The 19,583-nt window shown below is 45.5% G+C and overlaps 1 protein-coding gene across 1 annotated transcript; it reads left to right on the forward strand.

Moving 5' to 3' along the window:
- Positions 1–142: 142 nt before the first annotated feature.
- On the forward strand, positions 143–4,694 carry spry1 (sprouty homolog 1, antagonist of FGF signaling (Drosophila)). Its single transcript, XM_086105892.1, has 2 exons — positions 143–693; positions 2,171–4,694. Exon 2 carries the CDS (start codon positions 2,226–2,228, stop codon positions 3,270–3,272), a length of 1,047 nt encoding a protein of 348 aa, XP_085962018.1. The 5' UTR covers positions 143–693; positions 2,171–2,225; the 3' UTR covers positions 3,273–4,694.
- Positions 4,695–19,583: the final 14,889 nt, after the last annotated feature.

Below are 19,583 nucleotides of genomic sequence, written 5' to 3' on the forward strand. Positions count from 1 at the left end.
ATTATTCACCAAAGCCACAAGAGCGGAAACGGCCCGGTTCGCTCGGGTCCGGTCCACCTTAAGGGCTTCGGCACATCTGCCCAATGAATCAGGAGCGGATGCGATGTATCCTTTTTCAGGGGCCTCAATGGCCAGTGGGAGGTGTCTTGTGCTGCAGCAAACACTGCGGGGCCCCGCCGGCCTCATTCATTCGGCGCTCACAGGCCCGCCAAGCACCAAGCAAGCGAGCTGGGAGGCGGGGAGGCCAGCCAAAGCCAGCCTTCAAGCCTCAAAGCGCCCGTACGCCACAGGAGCACCCGCTTTGGATCTTACCCGCTTCGCATTTTCGCCCATTTAACGCTCGCCCCCACTTCTCTCCCCCCCCCTTTCGCTCATTTTTTCTTCTCGGTCCCGACCGGAGATCGGCCCGCCTCTGGTCCGTGTAAAAAGTGCGCAACTGTGCGTGTGTGTGGAGGGGCTTTGGATTTACTCGGCTTCGTGTGCGTGCGTGTGCGCGTGTTTGTTTACGCACGGGACCTTTACCTAAAAACAAGGGAATTAACGCCGCAAACGGGATACACGCAAATACTTGGATTAGCAAACTGCGAATGCTCCGCGTTCAATTACCGCGGGGGACAACGCGCTTCCTCTCTGGATGGACTCTCGGTAGGCGGTCTGCTTGATGGATTCGAGCCTATGGACGCTTGCATATAGGTAAATAACGATCTTTCAACTCATTTTCACGCAATTTTGCGGCGCGCTCTGTGGACCGCCGCACCTTTTTAAAACACTTTTGCATCACTTTTAAACATTCCGCGTGAGGTTTGACGCCTTTAAAAGCGCACGAGTGGAGTTGAAGGGAGGTTGTTGTTGTTGTTTTTTTTCTTCCTTGCTGTAGGTTCCACGCGTGCATGCATGCGTTCTTCCGTGGCCGTTGCCTGGGACAAACACCCCTCCCCCGCGCATCGGCGCTTGTTTTCATTCATAACTTTTTCTATTTGCATGCAACCTAGGCGCGAGGTGCAAATTAACTTTGGAAATGCTTGCCAAAACGCTCGATGCGCACGCGCGGATTTGCACCAAGTGTCAGAGAAATGTAAAAATGTTTGTTTGAAACCAGCAAAAAAGTGAGTGCAATTCATCGGTGGAGAAAATAAGGATCGTGGGCCATGGAGAGCATGTGTACAAATGCCAAAGTTGTGGGAGGGAAGCGTTTATAATGTTGAATAATAAATAGGATTTGATGTTTTTGGTGGTTTCAATCATGTAAAATGTTGTTTGGCAAACACTTTTAGCGTCTACTGATATTTTCAACGTGTCGCTTTGACCTTGAGGCTATTTTGTTGTTGTTGTTTTTTTCTCCCCCCATTTCCCTCAAAAGCCCCCCCCCCCCCCTAACTTTCCAGCGTGGGTGCGTGCGAGAATACTAAGCAAGGCGGCTCATTTAGTCGCTGTCCTCGTTTCGTGGTTGCGCTGGCATTTAAATGTTAACTAGTCATAGAGATGTAAATGAGCGAGGGGAAATGTTTGCGAGTGGGCCCCCGTTGGACTTTTCGCAATGCGTGCGTATTGGGGCGAGAGGGGGGCGGGCCATATTTTGGAGGGAGGGGGTCGTCTTGTTTCTTAGTCGATTTCTGGTGAACGAAAAGTAGTATTGTGGTTACGAATGGATTCCCACAAGGGAAATTTGCTGTTCCGATAGTCTCCACAATGAAAAGGACGCAAAGCATGCATGCTGAACTCCTAATATTCAACAAAACAGAGGTCATAATTCCAGTTTGGTCTGAAATTTGGGGAGAAAAGTGACCCAAAATGTTGACAGTTAAGGAGCTGAGGGAATGTAACATTGGCGTCATGCTAAGTAGTTTTAATAAGCAAGAGCGAGTGCAGTCGTGGTTTATTATCTCATTTGAATACCCGCGGCGCCCTTTTTGGGCCCTCGAGGACACCGTACAAAGCGTAGAAACGACATTCGCAAAGCGAGAGGAAGTGCTGGAGAGGGTACGATGTTGTGTCGGATGGATAAAATGGTGCCTAAGCATTAAATTCCTGATTTTTTTCCTCGTACAGTATTTTGCACGGTTGTTCTAAAAGTGCTCGATATAAAAAGTGCGGTTCTAGTCATACACTCCAATATGGGACAAGTTCACTCGACCTGAATAAAGCTGACCAAGTCCTTGCGTGTGCGCAGGTTTTCCGATGCATGCCAAGTCCACGGTTAATGTCGGAAGTGGTGATCCCCCCAGATGGAGCTCCAAAGTCAACATGGCCCCGGCGGTTCATTAGCGGTGATCCAGCAGCCCTCCCTCGAGAGCCGCCAGAGGTCGGATTACGAGCGGGAGTTCCAGCATGCCGCCATCCTCTCCCTGGACCAGATCAAGGCCATCCGCTCCAGCAACGAGTACACGGAAGGGCCGTCGGTGGCGCGCCGCCCGCCCGCGCCCCGCATGCCGTCGCGGCCGCACGACAAGCAGGAGAGGACTCACGAGGTCATCCTGGTCAACGTGAACAACAACTATGAGCACCGGCCGTCCGGAGGGGTGGTAGTGAGCGGCCACCATTGGGGCGGCGGCGGCGGCGGCGGGGCCCGGGTGCCGGTTCTGAGCCGCTCCACCAGCACGGGGAGCGCCGCCAGCTCGGGGAGCAACAGCAGCGCCTCCTCCGAGCAGGGACTCCTGCCGCGCTCCCCGCCCGCCAGACTCAACGGCAATGTGCGGCCCGTTCGGACTCAGCCCAAAGCTCAAGGGCCGGTGATGGGTCCCGAATCGGGTCCTCACTTCCACCGGGTGCCGCTCGAGGGCAAATTGGACTTCTCCAGCCCTGCGAAAGAGGTACCGCCACCCGCCGCCGCCGGCGCCGGGCACCAGTTCATCTGCGAACGTTGCGGTAAATGCAAGTGCAGCGAGTGCACGGCCCCCCGCAGCCTGCCCTCGTGCCTGGCGTGCAACGGCCAGTGCCTGTGCTCGGCAGAGAGCGCGCTGGAGCACGGCACGTGCATGTGCCTGGTCAAGGGGATCTTCTACCACTGCTCCAACGACGACGAGGGGGACTCGTGTGCCGACCACCCCTGCTCGCCATCGCACTCGCACTGCTGCTCGCGCTTCCTGTGCATGGGATTAATGTCGGTACTCTTCCCCTGCCTGCTGTGCTACCCGCCGGTCAAGGGCTGCCTGAAGGCATGCCAGGGATGCTACGACCGGATGCGGAGGCCCGGCTGTCGATGCAAGAACTCCAACACTGTGTACTGTAAACTGGAGAGCTGGGCCCCGCAGAACCAGGAGAAACCTTCCTGATTACCCCCCGCCCCAACAACCACCACCATGGACAATAATGACAGCGACAAAATCCAGCAAGCAACCCCCGCCCATCTTCCCTTGAAGAAAAACCACTCGATTTGAAAAATGTTTTTGTTTTTTTTTCCTGGTTCACCACCGTGTTTTTACACACCAGTGTTTGCCTTAACCGCTCCCGTGTGTTTCCTCGAGTCTCTTCTCCGATTCCCGTATCCTTTTACTTCCATTATTTTCCTGTGAAGGAGTGTCTTTTCCGAGCAGGGTTTCTCAAAGTAACCCCCAAGTAATGTCAACTCAAACTGTACAATGCAAAAGAGCACAACTCCAAATTGACAATGGCGGAGTGCCCCCAGAAAGGTGACCCATCCTCGGTCCCTGTCATGCTGCTTGTTTTGAAGCAGGATTTCTCTCACTTTAGCGCCCGGGTAACGTCAGCGCAAGCCAAACTAATGCAAAAGAATGCAACTTGGCGATGACATTTGGGGACCGTCCCCGAAAAATTGGGATCCTTTCCCCGTCCCTGACCCTCAGTTTGGGAAACCCTGCTTATTTTTTGACATAGCCCCCGACCCCTTCCTCATCCCATCGCGTTAATGTCTCCTCTAACTACACATATTTAATAACAAGGAGTCACAACTCCACTTTCACATTTGGGACCCAATCTTGTCCCCCGATTCTCAGTTTGAGAAACCCTGCTTATTTTTAGGGCAATGATGTAGCCATTACCTGCAGGTATGTTGTATTTTGAATTTTGGTTGAATTACTGGTTGCTAGATCACACTAAAAACCTCCTCCATGCTTCTGTTGCATTAACACAAGCACATCAATCTTGTGGTGTTTGTTTTTTCTCTCTTTTCTCCACATGGAATATGTTTCTCTTCCCTCATCCTCCCATTTATTTTGTGTACATTGTATGCTCGAAAAAAGAGCAATTCTGGCTATTTTGGTTAAGAAAATCTGTTAAAATGGTTTTTGCTGTTGTACAAAAATATTTATTATGTGAAGCTCTATTATTTTATGATATTTATTGCAAGAGACAGTCTTAAAATTTTACTCATGTCAATATAACAAAAATATCAAATACTTACTGAGAAAAAAAATTGAAAGGGTGGCACAAAAGAAAACTATGTTAACTTTAATGCAGAAAATATATTAATTAATGAAAACAAACCAGTTCTTGTCTTGCTTTCTCCACCCGAATGTGTGTGTCGATGGAATTTTTGGCATTGTGAATGTGACGCCGACGTCACATGAGCTCACCACTACCCACAGGAAGTCACTCAACAAGTCAACACAAGATCCTCCCAATCAGATTCCCAAGCTTCCGGGCGCTCCTCATAATGTGTGTGTGTGTGTGTGTGTCTGTGCACGTGACCATTAGCAAGCCACCTGTTCAAAGATAATAAAACTGGTGGCCATCAATGGCAAGCTTTTTACGGCGTAGTTCCTGCACTTAAAGGCAAATTCAACCCCACCCTCACCCTTTCCTTTTTTTTTTTTGTGTGCGTCAGGGGAATTTATCACTTGGGAAGTCATCCCCCACCTTGGCCCCCCAGGGGATGAGGTCATCACTTTGAAAGTCAGTTGGACAAACCAGGAAATCCTCAGATGCGTTGAAATGGGTGGCGGGGGGGGGGGGGGGGGGGGGGGGTTGTTGTCGGAACGTTGTAAGTTTTGTAGATAAGAAGGCAAGGAAGGTAAACGCGGGCACTAAAGGAACTATCAACTCACATACAGTCAGTCTTTTGACTTTGTCAGCATTTTAGGTGGGCAAAGACAGAGAAGAAACATTTTGAGAAGAATGAGAGGTACGATTGAATCAACATTTCCATGGGAGGAAACGGTTCAAATACGAGCAGGAAAGCTACTGCGAAGCAGTTTTTGACTGTTTCTCCTTCGCCGAGGTCAATTCAAATGTATGTGTGCACATGAACGGCAGCGCTTTCGGAAACAACTTCAATGAGTTCAATGTCGTCCCTTTTTCATGCACTTTAAACACAACCGTTGCTGCATAAAAAGTGCTGAACATGGAGTGAAAATGAGATGCACAAAGACAAAGATAGTTTAAACGATAAATTAACATAAAAACAGAAAAGACCATCAAACACTCAAACAATGCCAATGTTGAGAATGCGGGTGACCTGTCAAATATTCAAATTCTACGCTGTACAAAAGATTAATTTTTGTATTTCTAGTCAGGCAATGTTCCGGCAGCCACTCGTTTGGTCCTCTTTTCCCCACACAACATTAAAACAAACAAAAACTCAACAACACAGATACCGTACATAACATTTTTGACCTTTGCTCAGAAAGAAAGATCAAAAAGCACATGATGATGCGGTTAATAAGATGTCTGTTTGTTTTTTTGCTAGTTCGATAGTTAAGGCCATTCTACTTTGTTAACATGTTCGTTTGTTGTCAAAATCATGAAATGTATTCATTCGTTCATTCATTCATTTTCCGAACCGCTTGATCCTCACAAGGGTGGCGGGGGGTGCCGGAGCCTATCCCGGCCGTCTTCGGGCAGTAGGCGGGGGACACCCCGAACCGCTTGCCAGCCAATCGCAGGGCACGCAGAGACGAACAACCATGCGCACTCACACTCACACCTAGGGACAATTTAGCGTGTTCAATAAGCCTGCCACGCATGTTTTTTGGAACGTGGGAGGAAAGCGGAGCACCCGGAGAAAACCCAGGCAGGCCCGGGGAGAACGTGCAAACTCCACACAGGGAGGCCGGAGCTGGAATCGAACCCGGTACCTCTGCACTGTGAAGCCGACGTGCTAACCGCTGGACTACCGGGCCGCCCATGAAATGTATTCTATATGCTTAATAATATGTGACTAAAACTAGTCTAAAATCTTCATGGACTACAGCTATCACATACTGTACTGAAATGACAGAGAGAGAAGTCCTTAAATCCGAGAAGGGGGAAACAAATGGTTGGCGTAGGCTTTTATGCATCAACATGTAGATGTAGATGGCTAATGTGAACTGACCAGCAACAAAAAAAGGTCAAGTCGTAGATAATAAAATACACTTTACATTTTTTTTCTTTAAATCCCGATTATACAACCGGTCTGCATTGTAATAATCCAACGAAACACACAAGTACTCACTCACTCTCAAAGTTCTACAAGACCTGTAAAACGGAAGTACTGGTTGAAGGTATTAATTAAATGTCAAACCCTTCCTTTACGTTCTTAATGTCCATATCTTCTTCAGCAGCTGTTGTTAGAGTTGATGTTAATTCCCTAGCCCGGCCTCTAACCTTGACCAAATGTGGAAAAAACGTTTCCAAATTTATAGTACAAAATATGCAAATTGAGTACAGATAGCAATCAAATCTACTTAAGTAGAGTAACAAAGTGTGACTGTACTGTCTAGCATCGGTACTTTGTGACTTCCTTCCACGACTGTTAACCCACAATAGTGACTTTATTGCACCAGATTTTCACAAAAAGTTGGAATGACACCCGAAAAGGGTTTACCGTCCACACCCAATGCGCCTAAATCTGCTTTTTTTTCGAGGCGGGGGTACCTTTTGTTGGCTTAGGAGTGGATTAGTGATTTGTCAGTTTCCTGTCGTCTTTTACTGTGAAGCAACTCGAGAGCCATTTGGCTCCCTCGCTTGATAGCAAACAATAGGAGACCTCTTTTTTTTTTCATTCCTCCATTATATGCTTGGAGTGACAGTGGGTTTACTCGATGTTTTCCAGCCTATGCCAAATAAGGAAGCTGATCTCTAACTTGGCCATAGAGGCTGAACTAGCTTTTGAACCTTTTTTCCAACAGAGACCATTTTAGTGTTTTGAAATTTCCTCTGAAGGCTCAAGTCAATTCAATAAAGATGAAATGGTACGTATTGCGTATTATGTGCGTGTGAGACACACACACACACACACACACACACAGATTGTCTCCTTTGATTCCTCTCCGATATCAATTAATGCAACTTCCAAGGAGGCCTACAGAAATTTGTATTTATTAAAAATATAGTTTTCAATTTTTTATTTCCTTTCACTTCTGTCCAATTCCAATCCATGCAACTAAGCCAACCAGCAGCTGTCCTGTTAACACATGATGTATAGTGATAATTATAAGATGGCGGGGAACATAAAAATATGATGCAACATATGGTTTTTATTATTATTATACATGACGTGCAAAAAAAAAAAGCATTCTATGTGGTTTCTTTTGCTCATCAAACACACATCTTACTCATGTGGTGAATGACGCTACTTTTGCTAAGTGAAATCTGAGTCACTATTAAGTAATCTGTTGGTGTAAACTGCGCAGCTTGTTTCAGGTTAAATTTAGCAGCTCCACACGCCCACGTCATTCTTCATGGTATTATTATTTTTTTAACTACATGACTACCACGTGAGTCACGGAGGAACCTCCAAGCCGCACGTCCTACCGGGGCAGTCCTTTTTTTCCAAGCCGGGGCATAGCTGGAGCAGAATGTTCTCTCCCAGTGGTCCTCCTCCACATTGCTGCTTCAGCTTTCCTCAAACTCCTCATATGGTTCCGATTACGCCCCCCCCCCCCACACACACACACACCCACTCCCTCCCCCGCTGCACTCCCTACACTCTTATAAATAGAAATAAGCAATCAGAGGAAGTGTAGGGATTTGGGCCTCTTCTGGACTCCCTACACGGTGAGCCGTGCCCAAAAAAAAAAAAAAAAAAGAAAAACCTCTGGAGACTTTTTGGTTTTGGACACGCTGTGGGAGAAACGTTTGATGTGTCCAGAAACTCAAACCAACATCCACTCGGCCTCTGCAGGATAAAAATGACTTTCAAATAGTCCGGAAGTCGGAGCTGATTTGAATTGTGTCAATCCTGAAATAGTCTCACCGGGATTTAGTAGCATTCTGTCCGCAAAAAAAAAAAAAAGGACGTAAAATTTGGTATTAATAAACTGACTGCAGTAGGTAGGATTCTTAACAAAATGTAAAGCATTGAAATAAGTACAAAACCGACATTTTTACATTCCATCAAAAAGATTTTGATGAATGAAAACAATATGACAATTGTAGCTTTTTTTGAACGTGAATGGGATTTTCAACAGAATTGTTTCCGACAAGCCTTGCAAATAGTAGGAAACGGACATCTCTGCATTTCTCCAAAAACAACTTTGTTGATGTCATTTTGCCAAACACAACAGGATCATTTGTTTGATTGCCCCAGATCGGAGTAGAAATTTGTATGAAAAGAAGGTGCACTGTAATTTGTAGGAAACCGGAATACCCATGTTTTCCTCGCAAACATATTAATTAATTCTTTGATGAAAATAACTTAAATACACAAATATCTCATTTTTTATGTTCTTTATGGCAGCTTTTAGCTGAATTTTGTACCAAAAAAGGACCCATTTGCTTTATTCACGTCAAATATTACATTTGAATCACTACAACTACAAGGGCAATGTGAAGTTGACAACACAACATGTGAAAGAGACTACAAATAAAAGCCACTTAATGCTCATTAAGTGGGGGCCCAAACACACATTTGGTTTCCATGCATCCGAATTTAGCAGCATTTTGCACAAATGATATCACAATTAGTAGAAAACTGAAAACAATTTCCCTCAAACTTTTGAGATATTTTGGAGGGAAAACCCCAATTAAGTTGAGATGTGGATCCGGATAAAGGATACATTGCATGCTGATCCAAACTGGGACAGCTTGGCCTCACTGGATGTTTGCGGTCAGAAACTGTGACTGCTTCCTGTTTAGATTGTCACCCAGCGCCATCTTTTCTCCTTGGGAGCTATAAAGGGCAGGCTGGTGTTTTATCAGGTGTTGAGGTCTATTCAAGATGGAGGTGTTTCATTGAGGCTCCAGGGTGCACACCACAAACACCACCAACCGCTGCAGTACCCACACCACCCCTACCCAAGCACCACACAACCATTCTGTTTTTAGAGTCGAAACACACAGCCCTCCATTTTCTTTTCCAAGACCTTCTTCCTGTCACTTTCAATGCCCTTATTTGGACAAGGACAATCAAGGTGCCCGATCGGTGGATCCTGTTTCATTAAGTCATCTGTATTCCATGCGTCACTTCCTGTCTGTAAAGTCTGACTTTGCATTCAGTTTCAAAGACGAGGTGAGGGTCTATCAACATGGGATCATGTCATGTCTGCTTTCAAGCGTATTGATTAGTTGGACTTCTGTGTCTACTCAGTCTATCACTTTTATTGTAGTTTAGCTCGTAGCACGTAGCCTTGCCTGAATTCAACAGGCAACCCATCCAGTCATCATCTGATCATTATTTCAAGCCAGCCTAGTGTGTCATCGGTGGCAGCCAGTCAGTGTCAGGAACGTACGAAATGATACTCCATCAAATGCAGGGACAATACAAGCAATAAAGCTCCACACTGTCAGTTGTCGCCAACAACAGACAGAATGGACCTACTGTATGCGTACCGACCGGAAATAATGACCGCATGCTGACTGATGGACTGATGTTTGCCCCCCCCCCCCCCCACACTGGAAATTATAAATGAAAAGAGTGGCTAATCCAAAGGATAACTTGCGGCTAGCTAAAAATTGGTGCTAAATCCAGGAACAACACCGTGTTTGGATTAGTTTGAAAGCAGAGGCTGTTCACACTTGGCTAACCCAAGCTGGCAAAAGCTTTTAGATTGATTTTACTGTCTACTGCTGCATAACGATTTTAACCATAAAGTCCAAAGACTGTCGATTTTGTTTTGGTTTATCTTCATTCAATCCTGAAATGAAATTAAAAGATGACCAATTGGCTAATCCATAAACAAGATCATAACTGCCTATGACTCAGGGCTAACTACAAAAACAAAGATGTTTTGGATTAGCTATGAGTTTGACTTTCCTTTTAACCACTCTACACCCTTAGTAGAACAGTCACTTTTATTGCGGTTTAGCTTGTAGTCTCATCTTGATTCATCTCTGATTTGCTAATCCAAAAGGCTTGCTCACAGCTAGCCAATTCTCATTGCTAACTCAGAGGCTTCCAGGCCCTTTTCCAAACCACCTTTGTTCCGCTTCTCCCTTTGAAATGTGGCGGCCTGGAAAACAAAACCAGACTCATGTAGGGACGTCGTGCTTGGGTCCATCCAGGACGAAGAAGACTAATTCCCAAACTACCCTCACCCCCCCCAATACCCGCTTTGCTGCCTTTCTCTGGCTTTTTTGAGGGGGAGATTAGACTTTGCATCCAGACAGCTGGTTCCCGTCTGCTGGCTTTTTTCAATTCATTTCCTCCCCTCACAGACAGCCCCCTTGCCCCCCACCCCTTATTGCCCTCCCCTTGCGTCCCGCCAAGCACCCCCATCCCAACATCTCCCCCAACGGCTCCTCTGTTATGTGGCTGGAAATAATCTTTTATTGCCCAGTTGTTCGGAAGTGACCTCCTGCCCTTGATTAGATAGGGCCAAGTCCTATCATACGATTTGTTTGAACGGGCCTGGTGACCCCTCCCCCCACTCCCCCAGCTCCCTCCCCTTCTCACACACTCATCCCAAACACCCCACCCCATCCAACCCCTACCCCAACACCACCAGCCTCATCTTTTCTCCAACCCCTTTAGATCCCTGTCTCACTGCCTGGTGATCCTGTATGAGGTGACAACAATGGGGGGGGGGGGCGCTTTAGTTCTGTCCAGCTCTTCCTGGCTGGGGGGCAATGGGATGTTGTTGGGTTGTAGGGTGGAGCGGCTTGCCCTTGGTGGGGCATCACAAGGCACTTTCTTTTTCTCATCCATCAACTAGTCACCTTCCCTGATGATTTTATTTGACAACACCCAGTTTTCATCACATTTAGAACTAAATATAAGGTATTACCATATATTTACATTCCATATTCTCTTCATTGTTAGATGAAAATAATGTTTCATATTTTAATCAAAATAACATCCTTAAACAAAAAATATTTTGCCCCCCTTTTCTTATTTTTTGAATGTTTTGTTTCAGTAGACCAGAGCTACCTACTATTCAGCGCTTGCTATAAGAACAAGGACATTTTTGATGAGTTTGTTTAAAACCAAAAGCTGCTCACACTTGACTAATGTGCTAGCGGTAGCTGTTAGCTCAACTTTATTGGCCACCGCTGCATTCCCTTCACTCGACTGTAGCTTTGACTGTGGTTTGGCTTGTCGCATGAAACCTTGTCTCAATCCATCTCTGTTTAGACATGATTAAAAATAAATAAATAAAAATGAATATTTGCGCAATTTTACATCGTTTCCGCAAGCTACGCTTGGTGATGCTACTAAATGTCATAACAAGCTGTTGTTTCTTTAAAGGAAGCTCTCAAGATTTACGAGTGCTGCTGCCAAACAAGTCCACACAGAATGTTTGTTCTCCGACATGCTACGTAAACAGTTTTTAAAGCTCAAGTGGGGGCGGGGGAATGAAGCTTGTTTGTGCCGTTGCCTTGCGAGGCTGTAAAGCCATCACAAAAAAAAAAAAGGAAAGAAAATGGTGTCCTGTTTCACACTGGGAGAAGGTTGTTGTCTTGGGGGTCAAGTTGTGTGTGAATAGGGTGAAAATAGACAGGAAGGCAACTCTGATTACCTCCATAAAGGAGGTGACCTCATGTCACTTTGGCTTCTATTACTCTTCTACAGACGTAGCATCCAAGACAGCGGTTTACGAACTTTGGGTCAATGCCCAAAAAGGGCCGCGAAGCAGTTCTGTTTGCCTGTGTGTTAAGGGGAAGACTCAAGAGTTGAGTTGGAAAATTGTGACTTCTGACAGAAAAATAAAGTCACAATTTCTCTGCCTTTTTTTATCCTGTCGTGACCAAAGAAAACAAACACTTCACACAAAAACTTCCTCCCCACCACCAACACACACACAGGTGATGTTATGTAATCCTCTGATATTAGCACTAAAGCCATAAAGTCAGCCCGACAATTTAGGCTGACTTTGTCCCCAATTTCATGCCGTTGCCATTATTACAAAACTGGGACACTAGAAAACGATGGTTTCACACTGAGGTCCTGGTATCACAGAATGCCCATCACCTCTGTGTTAAGGGAAAGATTCGGAAATCTACTCATGCCAGCATTGCTCTACCTTTTATCCATTTTGCTGTTTTATATAAACAAAAATAACAGAAAAAAGGAAGTCTGACGTGTTGTCGCTTCTGTTACCAGCTCTGATTCTACCTCCGTAGCCCAAAATGTGCTGGGGTGACTTTGTACCCCTTTCACACATCAGTGGCATAAGAAATTGGAGAAAATGCCGGCGTCACACTTTGCTCCTTCACACAAAGGTAACATCCTGCCTCTGTTTCAGCTCTCATACTACCTCTGCTCAGCACTCCCTCCAGGGTCTCCACATCTCAAGCAGGAGTGGGAGGTCCAGAACAGGAAGCTTCGTAGTTACACCCCCCCCCCCCCCCCCTACCCACCACAGCATCTCCACATCCCTCCAGATCAAAGAGAAGGGACACGGAGAGGCTTATCTGTTGTTGATTTTAGACTTACGCTCAGCCACGGGCTTCTAGAAATGTGTCAAGGAATTACAGGATATGATCACTGGAGCTTCATCCCACACCCACACCCCTCAAACATTTGTTATTAGAGTTCTTTGAACCTGGGGGTATCTTTTGTCCATTGGAGGGCTGCTTTAGAAGTGAAAGCAAAGAGGAAGAGCACCGGTACATGGAATAGGAATAAGTGTCATGTGGGTGTCGTGACTCGTAAGCGATCATCAGTCGTGTTATGGGAAAGTATCAACTTTCAAATAATTTACTACTAGTATCGTATCTCTGTTTACCTATTTATACCACCAACAAATCGTGACAACCAGAACAGTTAAATGTTTATCCACAAGATGGTAGAAGGTACAATTGACTTGTGTATTGACCCGTTGCCAGTGAGGTAACACATTCATGGTTTTGTATTCAACTAAACAGTCTCAGATTTCATACTGAGTCAGTAAATTGTGATGAGATCACAATTTAACCATGTGACGTTTTTGTTTACTGGTGCGCTGTGATATTTATTTTCAATTTTAGGCAGATAAATTAGCATTCAATTAAATTTAATTATATGCCTTTGCCCCACAAAACTTGAAGCACTGCTTTAAGGGCCTTTCAACACCTGTGGGCCCGATTGTAGTTTCACCCTGTTTTAAAGTAAGCCTTGCTAGTTACATTTCTCGTGATGTTTATCTATGCTGGTATTAAATAAGACAGGCCGAAGAGGCGAGAAGAAGAATAGGCCTCTTGCCTGAAGCTTATCTTGGGGGGGCTTTGCATGTGTTCCAAGCAGCCAGCTGCGGAGGAGTTGAAAGGAAAGCGTGCGGCCACCCTGTGAATATCACACCATTACTCAGGATGCATCAAAAGAGGAACACTTTGTTCGAACAAAGGAAAAGTGCGAGCGCGCCCGCCAGCGAGCGAAAGTAAAAAAAAAAAAAAAAAAAGTGAAACCAGCTGTCCGCTAGCGCCTCGTCTTTACGACGAGGCCGAGACGCGCGCTCATAACCGTGTCCGTGTTTGGCCACAATCAAATGCTCAATTGGCCTTTACAGGAACATCAGAGATGTTGCGCCAAGTCTTTTTTTAAGAGAGAGAGAGAGAGGAGGGGGCTTCTTTCTTGTATTCAGACCTTTAAAATATGTATGAAGTATAGCAAGAGTAGACAACAAAGAGGCCCCCCTAATTTTTTCCTTTCCTGAGGGCCTGGAGCACACGTAGAGCCCACATCAAGCTTCCAGTCCTTCTCCTCATGCGTTCTACAGGTGCAACTTTAAAAGAACTCTTGTTCAAGGTCAGTTGGTCCCTTGCAGTGAAAAAAAATCCCCTTTGTCTCCTTGCTGCTTTTCCCCCCTCAATCCACCGGGTATTTCCTATTTCCGCCCCCTCCTATCTTGTTGTTAACTTGGGATTTGTTGCATCTGATGCTGTCGGACTAAAAAAAAAAAACTGTGAGGCGACTTTTGACCTCTGAACTTTTTCTCTGCCGCATTTCAAACCTTAAAGGCAATCTGGAGCTGCAACATCCATTTTGTGCATCCTTGGTTTTATAATTAGAAAAAGTACAATGACTCAATTTGAGCTGCATTCTGTAATCACATTAAATACCTTGCATATTGTTAAAAAAATGACCTTTCATCAAAACTGGTGCTAATGATTTTTGTTATTATTTTTTGACTGAGCACTTGTACTGCATCTTATTACAGTCCGTAGGTGCACCGAATGAGCAGAGCAGGCGTGACCATGCTAAGAAGCGAGATAGTAACAAGAGTGACTTTAGCTGGTATCTCACTGAGCGAGTGTTGGTCTTAAGTCAGGTTATGACCATTATGACTGTGCAACAGTATACATGTTTAATCATCCCTTTGTAATATTACATATACAGGACGGCATTAATGTATATCTAGTTTTAAAATCAAAAGTCAGGAATAGTAGTTTGTTCAACCATTTTGTTCAAAAGCTTCTGTTTTAACATAAGAAAATGCTTGCAAAATTGTAGCATTATTTTTTTACTACAGAGAACAATTTGACATTTTGGTACATATTTTAACCAGCATCTGGAAGTTGACCTTGATTTTCTTTCATGGGCCACATGAAATGATGTGACAGGCCAGATCTGGCCCCCGGGCCTTGAGTTTGACACCTGGGGTTTAAAGTTTGCAAAAGGTTGCAAAGATGTTCGCCAGATGTTTTTCAAGACCAAAAACCTGTGACTGTTAAAACCTTTTGCGAATGTCTTTGTGTCCTTTTGCAACCTTGAACAATTTATGTGATTGTTTCACTGGTGGCGTACAGCATTTTATGCTACAACTACTGCTGCTCCTCCCACCACTGCTACTCCTACCCCTATTTCAGCTTCTACTTCTAACTGCAAACGTTACATCTCCAACAACTATTATTAACACTATCATAACCATTACTACTACTTAGCATGTCTGTTTAACTCGACTAGCGATGTCAGATATTCTCTTGGCTACGTGATATCATCCCCCCCCCCCCAATTCAGGTTGTAGATAAAATTGTTATGTCACCTGGTCAGGTGAGATTGTACTAGACGTTTTGTTCTTTTGTTGACCTAATTAGGCCCATAAACTCATAAAATGTGCCCTGTATTCCTCAGGAAGTCTGCCCATTTAACACAGTGAGATTTTACAGTCCCCCTGTAAGTTGAATAACAGGTCATGGAATGAACGGCACGCTAGAATTTGTGATTCCAAAAATGCAACAGGATGTCTGGATGTACCTTTCCGCAAAATACTGTATGAGGTAGGCATGCAAATGCTGTCACTGATTATAACTCCAGCTCCTTCCGGCTTTAAATTTGAAAATTGTCTTCGTTAAACCTGCATCTTTATCTTTCCATCCTCGATGTGTAAATGGCTGCCTTTTGCCGACATACTCATTTAGCATTCCATCATTGTGCCGCCACATAATGGCAGCTAGCCTTGAATGGTAATGACTTGGGCTAATCAACGATCTGCCATTCTTCAAGCCGAGGTCGCGCTCTCCGATGAGGAAGTGCAGCGGCTATCATCAATCTGCTGGGCCAGGGCCCGCATGAGAAAGGCTTGGAGGTCGTGGGCGGGTTTAAAAGTTTAGTGCACTGTAGGTGCCAATCAGTACATTCACAACCTTAAACTCCCCCACCGTCACCTTCACCGCTGTCATCTACATGTCAAAGAGCCCAGCTTGTTGACTCGCCGTGTTGCACTTCCACACAAGAATTGTGTCGCTTTGTCGTCGTTTATCATTTCTCCTTTGTCCTGGTCTCTTTTCCTTCCTCCCCTCTGCTGGATTCAAGAGGGAGGGAGATCTGAATGGGTGAGGGAGGGACAAGAGAGGTGGCGGTGGGGTTCAGCATTGAGTTTACCAAGTCAGGCAGAACGACGGCCAGGAAGCCAGGCAGGAAGGAAGACGAGCCTCTCCTCGTGAAGTGCCATTGTTGACGTGACGCGACTTGAAGCGGCTCAAGGCGGCCGCCGGGCTCCTTTGCCTGCCTCATTGTGACCCACTTCTCAGACTGCGGTGCCCGCTTCCGAAATGCCTCAGTGGCAAAAGTACTCATAGTCAGTGCTTGAGTTGGAGGACAAATACTACTCCTACGAAAAAAAGACCTTGGTCAAAGCAGAAATACTGATTCAACTCCTTCATTAGGAAGTGAAGTCAAAAATCTTCTTGACGATAATGGCTGCAGTGAACCCCACAGGTTTAAACACTTTATGATTAATATTGCATTTTGAAGGATATGAATGAAGCAGGAAAATCCAACCGGTCTTTTCCATCTCAAGGGGTGACCGTTTCGCCACTTGCTGGTGACTGAAAATGACATCACAGAGCCCGAGGGCTGAAATTGTGGACGTCACATGGCCAAATCCAGAAAACAGGTGGGTGATGATTGGTCCTTCGCTGGAAAATGATTCCACTGGTGGCGATTTTTTGGGGGCGGAGAATTAAATTCGCTAGTGGCCCGTCACTTTTTCGAAAAACAGTCATTAGACGGGTCGGGAAAATCGGCGATCTGGCAAGAAAAAAAAACAACGTTATAACAGTCCTGGGCAATAAAGTTAATTAATCAATAATATTGTTTTATCAGCTGATTTTTTTATTTGTACTTGTACTTTATGACAAGTAAAAGCAAGAATGTACTTTCCCTGCAGGTTTGGAGACATCTTTAGGGGCAGTAGGCCGAAAGAAGAAGTCTCCCGGTCTCCAGCTGCTCACCAGCCCACCGGCCTAACTCTGATTTGGCCCCGCGGTGCTATGGAGCGGCTGCGGCCGACTGAAGGGCGTCCAGATAACATTATCTCCTGACCAACTGGCGCGCCTGCATCCCCTACCTCATCCCAAAGGTAGGCTTTTAAAGCAGGCCGAGCTTTTGCTTTTATTCCGAGCCAACCAATGGGAGCGCACGGGCCGCCCGGCACTATAATGGGAGCAACCTGTGTTTTGTCGAGCGGGGTTGAGGTAATGCCATGTGTGGTGGGGGTCACACGCAGCTGCCGCGCTCGGTTTAGCTTTCATTGCTCAGTTTGTGCATTTAGTGCGTACAGATGGGCAGCGGCATGTCTCCTTTTAAAGCGGGGAAGGGTGCCAACAACCACAGTTACTGTCAAGCAATAACTTTTTTTTGTGCTGTATCACGATGTTAAAATTCAGGCTGCCTTTCGGGGAACAGTTAGAATTGTGACATGATCACAAAAACAAAGGCAAACAGAGGAAATGCGTGTTCTATTCTCTTGTGTGTTGATTGCGCCATAGCGCCAGTAGAACGTTGCCAACTCTGGAATTAACCGTTTCTTTTTGTAGAATTAGGCGTAATGGGGGCTTTACGGCTTTATCCGTCATTGTGGGATGGACGTAGTCTTTTCTCAGCCAATCCTAGTGGCATCCCGCATTTGTTTAGAAGTCAGTGCAGTCAGAGCGCAGAACAGCCAAGATGCCTTGCATGAGATTGCCGGAGCGGTTCCGTGCATGAGATTGGCTGGCAAACTGCTCGATCTTCCCTTGCGGATTCCGAATGTGACACTTGGAGATCACTGCACCACTATTTATGAATGACATCAATCACACATGGAGTCCCGAATTTGTGTGCCTCTGCCACAAATGCATCAAAATGACATTACACCACCCGGGCCACAGTTAGACCTGTTTTTACAGAGTCTAGAATTGGAGTACATTTTTTGTCACCAAATTTGTTGATTCACTGGGGCGCGCGGTAGGAACGGCCAGTGAGGCAGAGCGCATCTACCAAATTCACAAACACACTATACTAGACCATTGCCCCGACACAAGAATGAAGTTATGCCCGTTCTTACGCCAAGTGCACGGGTAGCAGTCTACCAAAATAGGGGCCTAAGTGTTTGGTTACAGCACACCAGTTTTTTTTCCCCCCATATTTGTAGTTCTGCATTTTCAAACTTTTTGGGGGTACCTACTGTATTTTTCGCTACTCAATAACATTCACAAAAAATGTATTACTTTTGTTACCAATTTGCCAAGAAAGTATGTTAAAATATGCTATAAAATCTTTTTCGGGGAGGAACCGAGATAAATTACTTGCAGATTGCCGCTCTTCACGCATGGAAGGACTTGGTCCCTATCGAATAGCGAATGTAATGAACCCAACGGGGTATTTACAGTTCGGCATTCACAAATTCAATGTATTCACGCATATTTGGTGGAGCTGTCACGTATATATTTTTGAAACCTATTGTATTATTTGCAGAAACCATTGTTAATTTGTGTTTTCATTTACCTTATTCCATACTCAGATTGTTTTTGTTTCATGGCAAGTATAAGTAAGCATGAATTGTTTCCTATCAATCACGAATAGCGGGAGTCTAATTTAGCTGTATGTTCGGGACGGGACCACTGATAACCACTTCATCATATTACAATATTGTCCTTGATTTTGTTTGTTGGCATTTTTATGATGAATTTTGAACAGTTGGCAAGCCCAATAAAATGATGTGGAGGGCCAGATCTGGCCTGTGGACCTTGAGTTTGACACCATGCTATGAAGAGACAATCGACTTTGGGTTTTTTCACATGAATACAGTAAGTTTAATGTTCTGTTTTGCTTCAAGATGCTGCGAGTCGGGATGCAAAAAGGACAAAAAAATGGCAATGATAGACTCCGTCCCCAATTCCAAGTTGGTGTCGTTTCCCGAAACTTTGCCAAAAAGGTGCACCGATACAAGTGGTGTGAAAGGGTGCCTTCAATCTCTGTATCAGAACCCGAAGGCTCTTGACTGTTTTGAACTTTCTTTCACTGCCCATGTTGGCCAGCTTGGTGTGCACCCCCCACCACTCCCCTGCCCCCCCCCCCCCCCCCAACCTCCACCTCCCGTCTACACATCTTCCTCTCTCCCATCTGGCAGCCAGCAGAATATAACACATCATTAAAAGTATTTTCTAATATTATATGCTCCGGGTCAGTCTTGCTTGCGAAACAACCCTCGCAGTTTGGTGTTAAATATTAGACTCACCTCTTAGAACTACGATGAGAATTCCTCATCCCCCCTGCCCGTTCCCCCCAACCCCTGCCTCCCCTTCGCCTGCACCACCTTCCCTACTCTGGACCAAACAAGCAGCCTGTGTTTGTTTCCACTCTGGTCTTCCCTGATTGCACGACACGGCAAATTCCGGTTGGCTGTAATCTCGCCGTTAAGAGACAGCCACCGAATTAACGAGAGAACCCATTTGGCACACATGCTTCCACTTTTCTGTTTGTTGCCTCGACTTAATTTGTACAATTTCGCCTTAATTAGGCCGCGTTTCAAGCTGGGGCGCAGGTAATGTGAGGCACTCTCCTCTCCACTTCCCCCATTCCTTTC

This window comes from Hippocampus guttulatus, chromosome 2 (assembly GCF_054856545.1).
Source record: "Hippocampus guttulatus isolate MCC_2025c chromosome 2, RoL_Hgut_1.0, whole genome shotgun sequence".
Taxonomy (NCBI): Eukaryota; Metazoa; Chordata; class Actinopteri; order Syngnathiformes; family Syngnathidae; genus Hippocampus; species Hippocampus guttulatus.